Source organism: Tetrao urogallus (assembly GCF_951394365.1).
Source record: "Tetrao urogallus genome assembly, contig: scaffold_260, whole genome shotgun sequence".
NCBI classification, from domain to species: Eukaryota; Metazoa; Chordata; class Aves; order Galliformes; family Phasianidae; genus Tetrao; species Tetrao urogallus.
In genome coordinates this window covers 1,976-17,565 of record NW_027638819.1, presented here as the reverse complement: position 1 = coordinate 17,565, position 15,590 = coordinate 1,976, and the positions used below count along the sequence as shown (strand labels likewise).

General features: G+C 63.0%; 1 protein-coding gene across 1 annotated transcript; it reads right to left on the bottom strand.

Moving 5' to 3' along the window:
* Positions 1-2,130: 2,130 nt before the first annotated feature.
* Positions 2,131-13,608, bottom strand: LOC306957716 (EVI5-like protein; the record flags this gene model as incomplete). The annotated part of the gene is given in 6 exon segments (XM_079551189.1): positions 2,131-2,153; positions 2,156-2,276; positions 7,572-7,724; positions 10,055-10,195; positions 11,391-11,519; positions 13,468-13,608. Coding segments are annotated over 6 exon segments (708 nt in total), but the record flags the coding sequence as incomplete, so codon positions are not given.
* Positions 13,609-15,590: the final 1,982 nt, after the last annotated feature.

Below are 15,590 nucleotides of genomic sequence, written 5' to 3'. Positions count from 1 at the left end.
GGGGACTGGGGCGTCCCTATGGAGGGTCTGTGAGTGTCCCATGGAGGGGACAAGGGTGTCCCTATGAAGGGCCTGTGGGTCTGTGGGGAGGGGACAGGAGTATCCCTAAGGAGGGCCTGTGGAGAGGACAGGGGTGTCCCTACGGAGGGGACAGGGGTGTCACTTTTGGAGGGCCTTTGGATGTCTGTGGGGAGGGACAGGGGTCTCCCCATAGATGGGACAGGGCTGTCCCTACGGAGGGGGCAGGGGAGTCTCCATGGAGGGGAAAGGGGTCTCCCTGTGGAGGGGAAAGAGGCGTCCCTATGGGGGGGACAGGGGTGTCACTATAGAGGGGACAGGGGTGTCACTTTGGAGGCCTTTGGGTGTCTGTGGGGAGGGGACAGGGGTCTCCCCATAGATGGGACAGGGCTGTCCCTACGGAGGGGGCAGGGGAGTCTCCATGGAGGGGACAGGGTCTCCCTATGGAGGGGAAAGAGGCGTCCCTATGGGTGGGACAGGGGTGTCACTTTGAAGGGCCTTTGGGTGTCTGTGGGGAGGGGACAGGGGTCTCCCTATAGAGGGGACAGCGCTGTCCCTACAGAGGGGACAAGGGACCCTCCATGGAGGGGACAAGGGTGTCCATATGGAGGGGAAAGGGGCGTCCCTATGGGTGGGACAGGGGTGTCACTATAGAGGGGACAGGGGTGTCACTTTTGGAGGGCCTTTGGATGTCTGTGGGGAGGGGACAGGGGTCTCCACATAGAGGGGACAGGGGCGTCACTACGGAGAGGCCAGGGGTCTCCCTATAGAGGGACAGTTCTGTCCCTACAGAGGGGACAGGGGAGTCTCCATGGAGGGGACAGGGGTCTCCCTATGGAGGGGAAAGGGGCGTCCCTATGGGTGGGACAGGGGTGTCACTTTGGAGGGCCTTTGGGTGTCTGTGGGGAGGGGACAGGGGTCTCCCCATAGAGGGGACAGTGCTGTCCCTACAGAGGGGACAGGAGAGTCTCCATGGAGGGGACAGGGTCTCCCTATGGAGGGGAAAGAGGCGTCCCTATGGGGGGGACAGGAGTGTCACTTTGAAGGGCCTTTGGGTGTCTGTGGGGAGGGGACAGGGGTCTCACGATACAGGGGACAGCGCTGTCCCTACGGAGGGGACAGGGGACTCTCCATGGAGGGGACAGGGGCGTCCCTATGGGGGGGACAGGGGTGTCACTTTGGAGGGCCTTTGGATGTCTGTGGGGGAGGGGACAGGGGTCTCCCCATAGAGAGGACAGGGCTGTCCCTGTGGAGGGGACAGGAGAGTCTCCATGGAGGGGACAGAGGTCTCCCTGTGGAGGAGACAGGGGTGTCTGTGGGGAGAGGACAGGGGAGTCTCCATGGAGGGGACAGGGCTGTCCCTACGAAGGGGGCAGGGGTCTCCCTATAGGGGGGACAGGGCTGTCCCTATGGAGAGGACAGCAGTGTCACTATAGAGGGGACAGGGGTGTCACTTTGGAGGGCCTTTGGGTGTCTGTGGGGAGGGGACAGGGGTCTCCCCATACAGGGGACAGGGCTGTCCCTACAGAGGGGACAGGAGAGCCTCTATGGAGGGGACAGGAGTCTCCCTGTGGAGGGGACAGGGGTGTCTGCAGGGAGGGGACAGGGGAGTCTCCACGGAGGGGACAGGGGTGTCCATATGGGGGGGACAGGGGTGTCACTTTGGAGGGCCTTTGGGTGTCTATGGGGAGGGGCAGGGGTCTCCCCATAGAGGGGACAAGTCTGTCCCTACGGAGGGAAAGGGATCTCCCTATAGGGGAGACAGGGCTGTCCGTACGGAGGGGGCAGGGGTCTCCCTATAGGGGGGACAGGGCTGTCCCTATGGAGAGGACAGGAGCGTCCCCATGGGGGGGGACAGGGGCGTCCCCATGGGGGGGGACAGGGGTGTCACCATAGAGGGGACAGGGCTGTCCCTACGGAGGGGACAGGGGTCTCCCTATAGGGGGGACAGGGCTGTCCCTATGGAGGGGACAGGTGTCTCCCTATAGAGAGTCTCCATGGAGTGGACAGGGGTGTCCATATGGAGGGAAAAGAGGCGTCCCTACGGGGGGGACAGGGATGTCACCATAGAGGGGACAGGGATGCCCTCACGTCCCCACGGACGCCCCTCACCTTGCACTGAGCCTCGGCGTGTTGCGGTGACTCTCGCTGAGCTGCGCCTGCAGCCCTTTGCTCTGCGCCGCCGCCAAGCGGAGCTGCTCCCGCAGCCCTGCGCACGTCTGCTCCGCGCGGCCCAGCACCGTGCGCTGGATCTGACCCTGCGGTGAGGGGCGGGGAGGGGGGGCGGAAAAGAGGAACGGGGAGGGGGGGGGGGACGCGGCCCTGTCACCTCCTGGTGGCTCCTCCCAGCCCCGCCGTGCCCAGCGCTGCACCTCCAGTTCAGCAGCCGGAGTCCCAGCGCTTCCAGTTCGGCACCCGCACCCCCAGCACAGCACCCGCACCCCCAGTTCGGCACCCGCACCCCCAGTTCGGCACCCGCACCCCCAGTTTGGCACCCGCACCCCCAGTTCGGCACCTGCACCCCCAGTTCGGCACCCGCACCCCCCAGTTCGGCACCCGCACCTCTAGTTCGGCACCCGCACCCCCAGTTCGGCACCCGCACCCCCAGTTCGGCACCCGCACCCCAGTTTGGCACCCGCACCCCCAGTTCGGCACCTGCACCCCCAGTTCGGCACCTGCACCCCCAGTTCGGCACCCGCACCCCCAGTTCAGCACCCGCACCCCCAGTTCGGCACCCGCACCCCCAGTTCGGCACCCGCACCTCCAGTACAGCACCTGCACCCCCAGTACAGCACCCACACCCCCAGTACAGCACCCGCACCCCCAGTTCGGCACCTGCACCCCCAGTTCGGCACCCGCACCTCCAGTTCGGCACCCGCACCCCCAGTTCGGCACCTGCACCCCCAGTTCGGCACCTGCACCTCCAGTTCGGCTCCCGCACCCCCAATTCAGCACCCGCACCCCCAATTCGGCACCTACACCCCCAGTTCAGCACCCGCACCCCCAGTTCAGCACCCGCACCCCCAGTTCGGCACCTGCACCCCCAGTTTGGCACCCGCACCCCCAGTTCGGCACCTGCACCCCCAGTTCGGCACCCGCACCCCCAGTACAGCACCTGCACCCCCAGTTCGGCACCTGCACCCCCAGTTCGGCACCCGCACCCCCAGTTCGGCACCCGCACCCCCAGTACAGCACCCGCACCCCCAGTTCGGCACCTGCAACCCCAGTTCAGCACCTGCACCCCCAGTTGTTCGGCACCCGCACCCCCAGTTCGGCACCCGCACCTCCAGTACAGCACCCTCACCCCCAGTTCGGCACCTGCACCCCCAGTTCGGCACCCTCACCCCCAGTTCGGCACCTGCACCCCCAGTTCGGCACCCTCACCCCCAGTTCGGCACCTGCACCCCCAGTTCAGCACCCGCACCCCCAGTTCGGCACCTGCACCCCCAGTACAGCACCCGCACCCCCAGTTCGGCACCCGCACCCCCAGTTCGGCACCCGCACCTCCAGTACAGCACCCACACCCCCAGTTCGGCACCTGCACCCCCAGTTCAGCACCCGCAACCCCAGTTCGGCACCCGCACCCCCAGTTCGGCACCTGCACCCCCAGTACAGCACCCGCACCCCCAGTTCGGCACCCGCAACCCCAGTTCGGCACCTGCACCCCCAGTTCGGCACCTGCACCCCCAGTTTGGCACCCGCACCCCCAGTTCGGCACCCGCAACCCCAGTTCGGCACCTGCACCCCCAGTTTGGCACCTGCACCCCCAGTTCGGCACCCGCACCCCCAGTTCGGCACCTGCACCCCCAGTTCGGCACCCGCAACCCCAGTTCGGCACCTGCACCCCCAGTTCGGCACCTGCACCCCCAGTTCAGCACCCGCACCCCCAGTTTGGCACCTGCACCCCCAGTACAGCACCTGCACCTCCAATACAGCACCTGCACCCCCAGTTCGGCACCTGCACCCCCAGTACAGCACCCACACCCCCAGTTCAGCACCTGCAACCCCAGTTCGGCACCCGCACCCCCAGCCCTCCCAGTTCTCCCAGTCCTGCCCCCCAGTTCAACACCCACACTCCCAGTACTCCCAGTATGTCCAGTCCAGCCTTCCCAGTTCCCCCCATCCAGTCCCCTAGTCCAGCCCCCATACCCCCAGCCCTCCCAGTTCTCCCAGTCCAGCTCCCCAGTTCATCACCCACACCCCCAGCCCTCCCACTTCCCCCCATCCAGTCCCCCAGTCCAGCCCTTACACTACCAGTTCAGCCCCCACACCCCCACCCTCCCAGTTCTCCCAGTCCATCTCCCCAGTTCAGCCCCCATAGGACCAGTTCTCCCAGTCCAGGCCCCCAGTTCAGCCCCCACACCCCCACCCTCCCAGTTCCCCCAGTCCAGACCCCCAGTCCAGCCCTCACACCCCCAGTTCAGCACCTACAGCCCTCCCAGTTCAGCACCCACACCACCAGTTCTCCCAGTCCATCTCCCCAGTTCAGCACCCATAGGACCAGTTCTCCCAGTCCAGGCCCCCAGTTCAGCCCCCACACCCCCACCCTCCCAGTTCCCCCAGTCCAGACCCCCAGTCCAGCCCTCACACCCCCAGTTCAGCACCTACAGCCCTCCCAGTTCAGCACCCACACCACCAGTTCTCCCAGTCCAGCCCCCCAGTTCAGCACCCACACCCCCAGCCCTCCCAGTTCTCCCAGTCCAGCCCCCAGTTCAGCACCCATAGGACCAGTTCTCCCAGTCCAGCCCCCCAGTTCAGCACCCACACCCCCAGCCCTCCCACTTCCCCCCATCCAGTCCCCCAGTTCAGCCCCCACACCCCCAGTCCAGCCCCCAGTTCATCACCCACACTCCCAGTACTCCCAGTACTCCCAGTACGTCCAGTCCAGCCCCCAGTTCATCACCCCACACTCCCAGTACTCCCAGTACTCCCAGTACGTCCAGTCCAGCCCCCAGTTCATCACCCACACTCCCAGTACTCCCAGTACTCCCAGTACGTCCAGTCCAGCCCCCAGTTCATCACCCACACTCCCAGTACTCCCAGTACTCCCAGTACGTCCAGTCCAGCCCCAGTTCATCACCCACACCCCAGCCCTCCCAGTTCTCCCAGTACATCCAGTCCAGCCCCCAGTTCATCACCCACACTCCCAGTACTCCCAGTACTCCCAGTACGTCCAGTCCAGCCCCCAGTTCATCACCCACCACTCCCCAGTACTCCAGTCCCAGTACGTCCAGTCCAGCCCCCAGTTCATCACCCACACTCCCAGTACTCCCAGTACTCCAGTACGTCCAGTCCAGCCCCCAGTTCATCACCCACACTCCAGTACTCCCAGTACTCCCAGTACGTCCAGTCCAGCCCCCAGTTCATCACCCACACTCCCAGTACTCCCAGTACTCCCAGTACGTCCAGTCCAGCCCCCAGTTCATCACCCACACTCCCAGTACTCCCAGTACTCCCAGTACGTCCAGTCCAGCCCCCAGTTCATCACCCACACTCCCAGTACTCCCAGTACTCCCAGTACGTCCAGTCCAGCCCCCAGTTCATCACCCACACTCCCAGTACTCCCAGTACTCCCAGTACGTCCAGTCCAGCCCCCAGTTCATCACCCACACTCCCAGTACTCCCAGTACTCCCAGTACGTCCAGTCCAGCCCCCAGTTCATCACCCACACTCCCAGTACTCCCAGTACTCCCAGTACGTCCAGTCCAGCCCCCAGTTCATCACCCACACTCCCAGTACTCCCAGTACTCCCAGTACGTCCAGTCCAGCCCCCAGTTCATCACCCACACTCCCAGTACTCCCAGTACTCCCAGTACGTCCAGTCCAGCCCCCAGTTCATCACCCACACTCCCAGTACTCCCAGTACTCCCAGTACGTCCAGTCCAGCCCCCAGTTCATCACCCACACTCCCAGTACTCCCAGTACTCCCAGTACGCCCAGTCCAGCCCCCAGTTCATCACCCACACTCCCAGTACTCCCAGTACTCCCAGTACGTCCAGTCCAGCCCCCAGTTCATCACCCACACTCCCAGTACTCCCAGTACTCCCAGTACGTCCAGTCCAGCCCCCAGTTCATCACCCACACTCCCAGTACTCCCAGTACTCCCAGTACGTCCAGTCCAGCCCCCAGTTCATCACCCACACTCCCAGTACTCCCAGTACTCCCAGTACGTCCAGTCCAGCCCCCAGTTCATCACCCACACTCCCAGTACTCCCAGTACTCCCAGTACGTCCAGTCCAGCCCCCAGTTCATCACCCACACTCCCAGTACTCCCAGTACTCCCAGTACGTCCAGTCCAGCCCCCAGTTCATCACCCACACTCCCAGTACTCCCAGTACTCCCAGTACGTCCAGTCCAGCCCCCAGTTCATCACCCACACTCCCAGTACTCCCAGTACTCCCAGTACGTCCAGTCCAGCCCCCAGTTCATCACCCACACTCCCAGTACTCCCAGTACTCCCAGTACGTCCAGTCCAGCCCCCAGTTCATCACCCACACTCCCAGTACTCCCAGTACTCCCAGTACGTCCAGTCCAGCCCCCAGTTCATCACCCACACTCCCAGTACTCCCAGTACTCCCAGTACGTCCAGTCCAGCCCCCAGTTCATCACCCACACTCCCAGTACTCCCAGTACTCCCAGTACGTCCAGTCCAGCCCCCAGTTCATCACCCACACTCCCAGTACTCCCAGTACTCCCAGTACGTCCAGTCCAGCCCCCAGTTCATCACCCACACTCCCAGTACTCCCAGTACTCCCAGTACGTCCAGTCCAGCCCCCAGTTCATCACCCACACTCCCAGTACTCCCAGTACTCCCAGTACGTCCAGTCCAGCCCCCAGTTCATCACCCACACTCCCAGTACTCCCAGTACTCCCAGTACGTCCAGTCCAGCCCCCAGTTCATCACCCACACTCCCAGTACTCCCAGTACTCCCAGTACGTCCAGTCCAGCCCCCAGTTCATCACCCACACTCCCAGTACTCCCAGTACTCCCAGTACGTCCAGTCCAGCCCCCAGTTCATCACCCACACTCCCAGTACTCCCAGTACTCCCAGTACGTCCAGTCCAGCCCCCAGTTCATCACCCACACTCCCAGTACTCCCAGTACTCCCAGTACGTCCAGTCCAGCCCCCAGTTCATCACCCACACTCCCAGTACTCCCAGTACTCCCAGTACGTCCAGTCCAGCCCCCAGTTCATCACCCACACTCCCAGTACTCCCAGTACTCCCAGTACGTCCAGTCCAGCCCCCAGTTCATCACCCACACTCCCAGTACTCCCAGTACTCCCAGTACGTCCAGTCCAGCCCCCAGTTCATCACCCACACTCCCAGTACTCCCAGTACTCCCAGTACGTCCAGTCCAGCCCCCAGTTCATCACCCACACTCCCAGTACTCCCAGTACTCCCAGTACGTCCAGTCCAGCCCCCAGTTCATCACCCACACTCCCAGTACTCCCAGTACTCCCAGTACGTCCAGTCCAGCCCCCCAGCTCCCCACCCCCAGCCCTCCCAGTGCTCCCAGTAAGTCCTGCCCCCCTTCCCCCCCTCCCCCCCACCTGTGTCTCCAGTTGCAGCACCCGCTGTCGCAGCGCCCGCAGCTCAGCCTGAGCCTGAGCCTCTCGCAGCCTGGCTGCCACCACGGCCTCCTGCAGCGCGTTGGCGTTGCTGCGCCGTGGGGAATCCTTCCAGCGGCCGCCTGCACGGCCAGCCTGAGCCAAAAAGGGTCGTGGGGGGGTCAGGAGGGGAACCGGGGATGGGATGAGGGACCCCCGAGCGTTGGGATGGGGGAAAAGGGTGGGCGGGAGGGGAGATGGGTGGTAGAGAGTCTGATGTTGGGATGAGGGATCCGGGTGTGCAAGTGGGGATCCCTTGGGAAAGGGGGTCAGGTGGGCAGGAGGGGACTTTGGTGACAGGGTGAGGGACCCAGGCGTTGGCATGAGGGATCCAGACACTGGGATGAGGGACCTGGGTGTGCAAGTGGGGACCCAGGCGCTTGGGAAAGGGATTCAGGTGGGTAGGAGGGGACTTTGGTGACAGGGTGAGGGACCCAGATGTTGGGATGAGGGACCCAGATATTGGGATGAGGGATCTGGGTGTGCAAGTGGGGACCCAGGTGCTTGGGAAAGGGATTCAGGTGGGCAGGAGGGGACTTTGGTGACAGGGTGAGGGACCCAGACGCTGGGATGAGGGACCCAGATGTTGGGATGAGGGATCTGGGTGTGCAAGTGGGGACCCAGGCACTCGGGAAAGGGATTTAGGTGGGTAGGAGGGGACTTTGGTGACAGGGTGAGGGACCCAGATGTTGGCATGAGGGACACAGATGTTGGGATGAGGGATCTGGGTGTGCAAGTGGGGACCCAGGCGCTTGGGAAAGGGGTTCAGGTGGGCAGGAGGGGACTTAGGTGACAGGGTGAGGGACCCAGATGTTGGGATGAGGGATCCAGGTAGGCTGGATGGAACCTTGGGTAACAGGACAAAGGAGCCTGGTAATGGGAAGAGGGACCCAGATGTCAGGACAAGAGACCTAGGAGGGGACGCAGGCATTGGGAGAAGGGATTCAGGTGGGCAGGAGGGGACTTTGGTGACAGGGTGAGGGACCCAGGCATTGGGATGAGGGACACAGATGTTGGAATGAGGGACACAGGTGGCCAGGACGGGACCTTGGGGACAGGACAAAGGAGCCTGGTAATGGGATGAGGGACTCAGATGTCAGGACAAGAGACCCAGGTGTGCAGAAAGGGATCCAGGCATTGGGAGAAGGGATTCAGGTGGGCAGGAGGGGACTTTGGTGACAGAATGAGGGACCCAGACACTGGGATGAGGACCTGGATGTGCAAGTGGGGACGCAGGCACTCGGGAAAGGGATTTAGGTGGGTAGGAGGGGACTTTGGTGACAGGGTGAGGGACCCAGGCGTTGGGATGAGGGACCCAGACATTAGGACAAGGGACACAGGTGGCCAGGATGGGACCCTGGGGACAGGACAAAGGAGCCTGGTAATGGGATGATGGACCCAAATCTTAGAACAAGAGACCTAGGAGGGGACGCAGGCATTGGGGGAAGGGATTCAGGTGGGCAGCAGGGGACTTCGGTGACAGGGTGAGGGACCCAGACATTGGGATGAGGGACACAGGTGGCCAGGATGGAACCTTGGGGACAGGACAAAGGAGCCTGGTAATGGGATGAGGGACTCAGATGTCAGGACAAGAGACCCAGGTGTCCAGGAGGGGATCCAGGCACTGGGGCAAGGGATTCAGATGGGCAGGAGGGGACTTTGGTGACAGAATGAGGGTCCCAGACATTGGGATGAGGGACACAGGTGGCCAGGTTGAGACCTTGGGGACAGGACAAAGGAGCCTGGTAATGGGAAGAGGGACCCAGATCTTAGGACAAGAGACACAGGAGGGGATCCAGGCATTGGGAGAAGGGATTCAGGTGGGCAGGAGAGGATTTTGGTGACAGAATGAGGGATCCAGACATTGGGATGAGGGACCCAGATGTTGGGATGAGGGACCCAGATGTTGGGATGAGAGACCCAGAGATTCGGATGAGGGACACAGGTGGGCAGGAGGGGACCTTGGGAACAGGACAAAGGAGCCTGGCACTGGAATTAGGACAAGAGACCTAGAAGGGGATCCAGGCATTGGGAGAAGGGATGCAGGTGGGCAGGAGGGGACTTTGGTGACAGGGTGAGGGACCCAGACACTGGGATGAGGGACCCAGATATTGGGATGAGGGATCCAGATGTTGGGATGAGGGACACAGGTAGGCAGGATGGAACCTTGGGGACAGGACAAAGGAGCCTGGCACTGGGATGAGGGACCCAGATCTTAGAACAAGAGACCTAGGAGGGGATCCAGCCACTGGGACATAGGACTGAAGCGGCCAAGAGGGGACCCAGAAGGCAGAGACAGAACCCAGGTGGCCACGAAGGGGCTGGAGGCGTCCAAAAGAGAACCCAAACGCCAGGAGAAGGGACCCAGTGACACGGGAGGGTGCGAAGGGACCCAGGAACCCGGGAGGGGACGCAGGTGGCCTCACCTGCCAGCTGTCGCTGAGCTCCTTCACCTGCTGCTGCAGCTCCGTCAGCGACTTGACGGCCTCAGCCTCGCGCAGCGCCAGCGCCTGCAGCTCCTCCTGCAGCCTCACCACGTTGTCCTCATCCGGCAGCAGGCTGTTCCTCTGCAGGACACGGGGGTCTCAGAGGGGACGGAGGACCCCCAGGGGACGGAGGACCCCCAGGGACGGGGGGTGCTGCCCAACACCTGGGGACACCGATGTGGCCCTGGGGGTCCCTGCAGGGATGGGGGCGCAGCGGCTCCAGGGCTCCCCGCCGTCACTCTTTGTGTCCTGGTCTTTGTCCCCGGGGTCACCTGTGATGTCCCCATCCTCGAGACCACCCCTGTGATCGTCCCCCACCCCCAGGACTATTCGTGGCACAGTCCCAAGGGTCCCTTATGGGACTGACCCCAACCCTGAGGTCCCCTATATGATCACCTCCATCCTAAAGGCCGCTCCTGTGATCATCCCCAGCCCCAGTGCCACTCATGGCACGGCCCCCAGGGTCTCTTATGCCACTGTCCCCAACCCTCAGCTCCCTTGTATGACCACCCCCATCCCAAAGAGGCGATCCTAAATGATCCTGTGATCATCCCCAGCCCCAGGACCGCTTATGGGACAACCCTCAGGGTCTCTTGTATGACTGTCCCCATCCTAAAGGCCAGTCCTTCAGTAGCCCCCCACCCCAGGACCACTCGTGGCACGGCCCCCAGGGTCTCTTATGCCACTGTCCCCAACCCTCAGCTCCCTTGTACGACCACCCCCATCCCAAAGAGATGATCCTAAATGATCCTGTGATCATCCCCAGCCCCAGGACCGCTTATGGGACAACCAGGGTCTCTTGTGTTACTGTCCCCATCCTAAAGGCCAGTCCTTCAGTAGCCCCCCACCCCAGGACCACTCATGGCACGGCCCCCAGGGTCTCTTATGCCACTGTCCCCAACCCTCAGCTCCCTTGTACGACCACCCCCATCCCAAAGAGGCGATCCTAAATGATCCTGTGATCACCCCCAGCCCCAGGACCGCTTATGGGACAACCCTCAGGATCTCTTGTGTGACTGTCCCCATCCTAAAGGCCAGTCCTTCAGTAGCCCCCCACCCCAGGACCACTCGTGGCACGGCCCCCAGGGTCTCTTATGCCACTGTCCCCAACCCTCAGCTCCCTTGTATGACCACCCCCATCCTAAAGAGGCGATCCTAAATGATCCTGTGATCATCCCCAGCCCCAGGACGGCTTACAGGACAACCCCCAGGGTCTCTGATGTGACCCCCCCTCCCCCCCAGGACCACCATGAGCCACACGCGCTGCCTCCATCACCTTCTCCATGTCCAGCACTTTGTCCTGCATCTCCTTCAGGGCGCCCAGCGTTTCGCTCTCCCGCAGCCTCGACTGCTCCAGCTCTGTCTCCAGGTGGGTGACAAACTCCTCGCTGAAGCGCGGGTTCCCCTGTCAGCGTCCCCAAAATGTCACCAACCCCAACACAGCCCTGTCCCCAAAACATCGCAGACCCCAACGCATCCCCACCCCAAACCCATCCCAACACATCCCCATCCCAACACATCCCCATCCCCATCCCCATCCCCATCCCCATCCCCATCCCATAATCATCCCAACACACCCCCATCCCAACACATCCTCATCCCATCCCCATCCCAACACATCCCCACTCCATCCCATCCTATCTCATAACCATCCCCGCCCCACTCCCAACACATCCTCATCCTCAACACATTCCCATCCCTATCCCACCCCCTATACATTCCCATCCCACCCCCATCCCCATCCCACAACATCCCCATCCCCATCCCATCCCTTCCCCAAGACACCCCCATCCCCACCCCATCCTCCATCCCCATCCTCACTTCATCCCATCCCCACCCCAACACAGCCCCAAAACATCCCCATCCCAACACATCCCCATCCCCATCCCCACCCCCTACACATTCCCATCCCCATCCCATCCCATCCCATCCCATCCCATCCCATCCCATCCCATCCCATCCCATCCCAACACATCCCCATCCCCACCCCAACACATCCCCACCCCATCCCATCAACATCCCCATCCCCATCCTCATTCCCACCCCATCCCCATCCCCATCCCATCCCATCCCCATCCCCATCCCCATCCCATCCCCACCCCAACACATCCCCATCCCCATCCCAAACACATCCCTATGCCATCTCCATCCCATCCCATCCCCATCCCCATCCCCATCCCATCCCCATCCCCATCCCCATCCCATCCCCATCCCATCCCCATCCCCATCCCATCCCCATCCCATCCCCATCCCATCCCATCCCATCCCCATCCCCATCCCACAACATCCCCATCCCCATCCCCATCCCAAACACATCCCCATCCCATCCCCATCCCATCCCCATCCCATCCCCATCCCATCCCCATCCCCATCCCACAACATCCCCATCCCCATCCCCATCCCAAACACATCCCCATCCCATCCCCATCCCAACACATCCCCACCCCATCCCATCCCATCCCATCCCATCCCATCCCATCCCATCCCATCCCATCCCATCCCATCCCATCCCCATCCCAACACATCCCCATCCCAACACATCCCCAAAACATCCCCATCCCAAAACATCCCCACCCCATTCCCATCCCATCCCCATCCCCATCCCATCCTCCCCATCCCATCCCCATCCCCATCCCCATCCCCATCCTCATCCCCATCCCCATCCCCATCCCATCCCATCCCATCCCATCCCAAAACATCCCCCATCCCAACACATCCCCATCCCCATCCCCATCCCCATCCCCATCCCCATCCCCATCCCCATCCCCATCCCCATCCCATCCCCACCCCCACCCCAACACATCACTGTAGGTTGGGGACACCCAATGTTCCTCTGCCCCTTTCACTGATGGCAGCAGCATCAAATCCACGCCCCATAAGAAGGGACAAATAGGGACAACGGGGGGCACAGGGGACCATTTGGAGCCATTTGGGGCCATTTGGGGCCATCTGGGACCATTTGGGACCACTTGGGTCCATTTGGGTCCATCTGGGGCCATTTGGGACCATTTGGGACCATCTGGGGCCATTTGGGACCATTTGGGGCCATCTGGGGCCATTTAGGACCATTTGGGGCCATCTGGGGCCATCTGGGTCCATTTGGGGCCATTTGGGGCCATCTGGGGCCATCTGGGGCCATTTGGGGCCATTTGGGGCCATCTGTGGCCATTTGGGACCATTTGGGGCCACCTGGGACCATGTGGGGCCATCTGGGGACATTTGGGGACATCTGGGACCATGTGGGGCCATCTGGGACCACTTGGGGCCATTTGGGGCCATCTGGGACCATTTGGGGCCATTTGGGGCCATTTGGGACCATTTGGGACCATTTGGGGCCATTTGGGGCCACAGACCTGCTGGTCCTGCAGCTGCCTGATGGTGCTCTGGGCACGCTGGAGGTTTTCAGTGGCCGAAGTGCAACGCTGCTTCACCACCGCCAGCTCCCTCTTGATGATGTAGTTCTCCTCCGCTTCCTGCGCCCGTGTCACCTGGCCCTTGGGGACAGCGGGGACCCATCAGCTGCTGGGCGACGGCCCCTCTCCTCATCCATCCCTTGTGGGGTCAGCGCTGCCCGTGGGGTGAGATGGAGGGGACAAAGGGTGACAGAGGGGGGTGAGGGGGGACAGCAGCGATGCTGGGGATGGGAGGGTGGCATAGGGGGACAATGGGGTGACAGCGGCCTGCAAGTGGGTGGCACTGGGGGTGACACTGAGGACAGCAGTGATGTTGGGGACGGGAGGGTGGCATAGGGGGACAATGGGGTGACAGCGGCCTGCAAGTGGGTGGCATTGGGGGTGACACTGAGGACAGCAGCGATGCTGGGGACGGGAGGGTGGCATAGGGGGGACAATGGGGTGACAGCGGCCTGCAAGTGGGGGGCATTGCGGGTGAGGGGGACAGCAGCGATGCTGGGGACGGGAGGGTGGCATAGGGGGACAATGGGGTGACAGCGGACTGGAAGTGGGGGGCATTGGGGGAGAGGGGGACAGCAGCGATGTTGGGGACGGGAGGGTGGCATAGGGGGACAATGGGGTGACAGCCGCCTGGAAGTGGGGGGCATCGGGGGTGACACTGAGGACAGCAGCGATGTTGGGGATGGGAGGGTGGCACAGGGGGACAATAGGGTGACAGCGGCCTGCAAGTGGGTGGCATTGGGGGTGACACTGAGGACAGCAGCGATGCTGGGGACGGGAGGGTGGCATAGGGGGACAATGGGGTGACAGCGGCCTGCAAGTGGGTGGCATTGGGGGTGACACTGAGGACAGCAGCGATGCTGGGGACGGGAGGGTGGCATAGGGGGACAATGGGGTGACAGCGGACTGGAAGTGGGGGGCATTGGGGGAGAGGGGGACAGCAGCGATGCTGGGGACGGGAGGGTGGCATAGGGGGACAATGGGGTGACAGCGGCCTGCAAGTGGGTGGCACTGGGGGTGACACTGAGGACAGCAGTGATGTTGGGGACGGGAGGGTGGCATAGGGGGACAATGGGGTGACAGCGGCCTGCAAGTGGGTGGCATTGGGGGTGACACTGAGGACAGCAGCGATGCTGGGGACGGGAGGGTGGCATAGGGGGACAATGGGGTGACAGCGGACTGGAAGTGGGGGGCATTGGGGGAGAGGGGGACAGCAGCGATGTTGGGGACGGGAGGGTGGCATAGGGGGACAATGGGGTGACAGCCGCCTGGAAGTGGGGGGCATCGGGGGTGACACTGAGGACAGCAGCGATGTTGGGGATGGGAGGGTGGCACAGGGGGACAATAGGGTGACAGGCGGCCTGCAAGTGGGTGGCATTGGGGGTGACACTGAGACAGCAGCGATGCTGGGGACGGGAGGGTGGCATAGGGGGACAATGGGGTGACAGCCGGCCTGCAAGTGGGTGGCATTGGGGGGTGACACTGAGGACAGCAGCGATGCTGGGACGGGAGGGTGGCATAGGGGGACAATAGGTGGCAGCGGCCTGCAAGTGGGTGGCATTGGGGGTGACACTGAGGACAGCAGCGATGCTGGGGACGGGGAGGGTGGCATAAGGGGGACAATGGGGTGACAGCGGCCTGCAAGTGGGTGGCATTGGGGTGACACTGAGGACAGCAGCGATGCTGGGGACGGGAGGGTGGCATAGGGGGACAATAGGGTGACAGCGGCTGGAAGTGGGGGGCATTGGGGGAGAGGGGGACAGCAGCGATGTTGGGGACGGGAGGTGGCATAGGGGGACAATGGGGTGACAGCCGCCTGGAAGTGGGGGCATCGGGGGTGACACTGAGGACAGCAGCGATGTTGGGGATGGGAGGGTGGCATAGGGGGACAATGGGGTGACAGCGGCCTGGAAGTGGGGGGCATTGGGGTGAGGGGGACAGCAGCGATGCTGGGGACGGGAGGGTGGCATAGGGGGACAATGGGGTGACAGCGGCCTGGAAGTGGGGGGCATTGTGGGTGACACTGAGGACAGCAGCGATGCTGGGGACGGGAGGGTGGCATA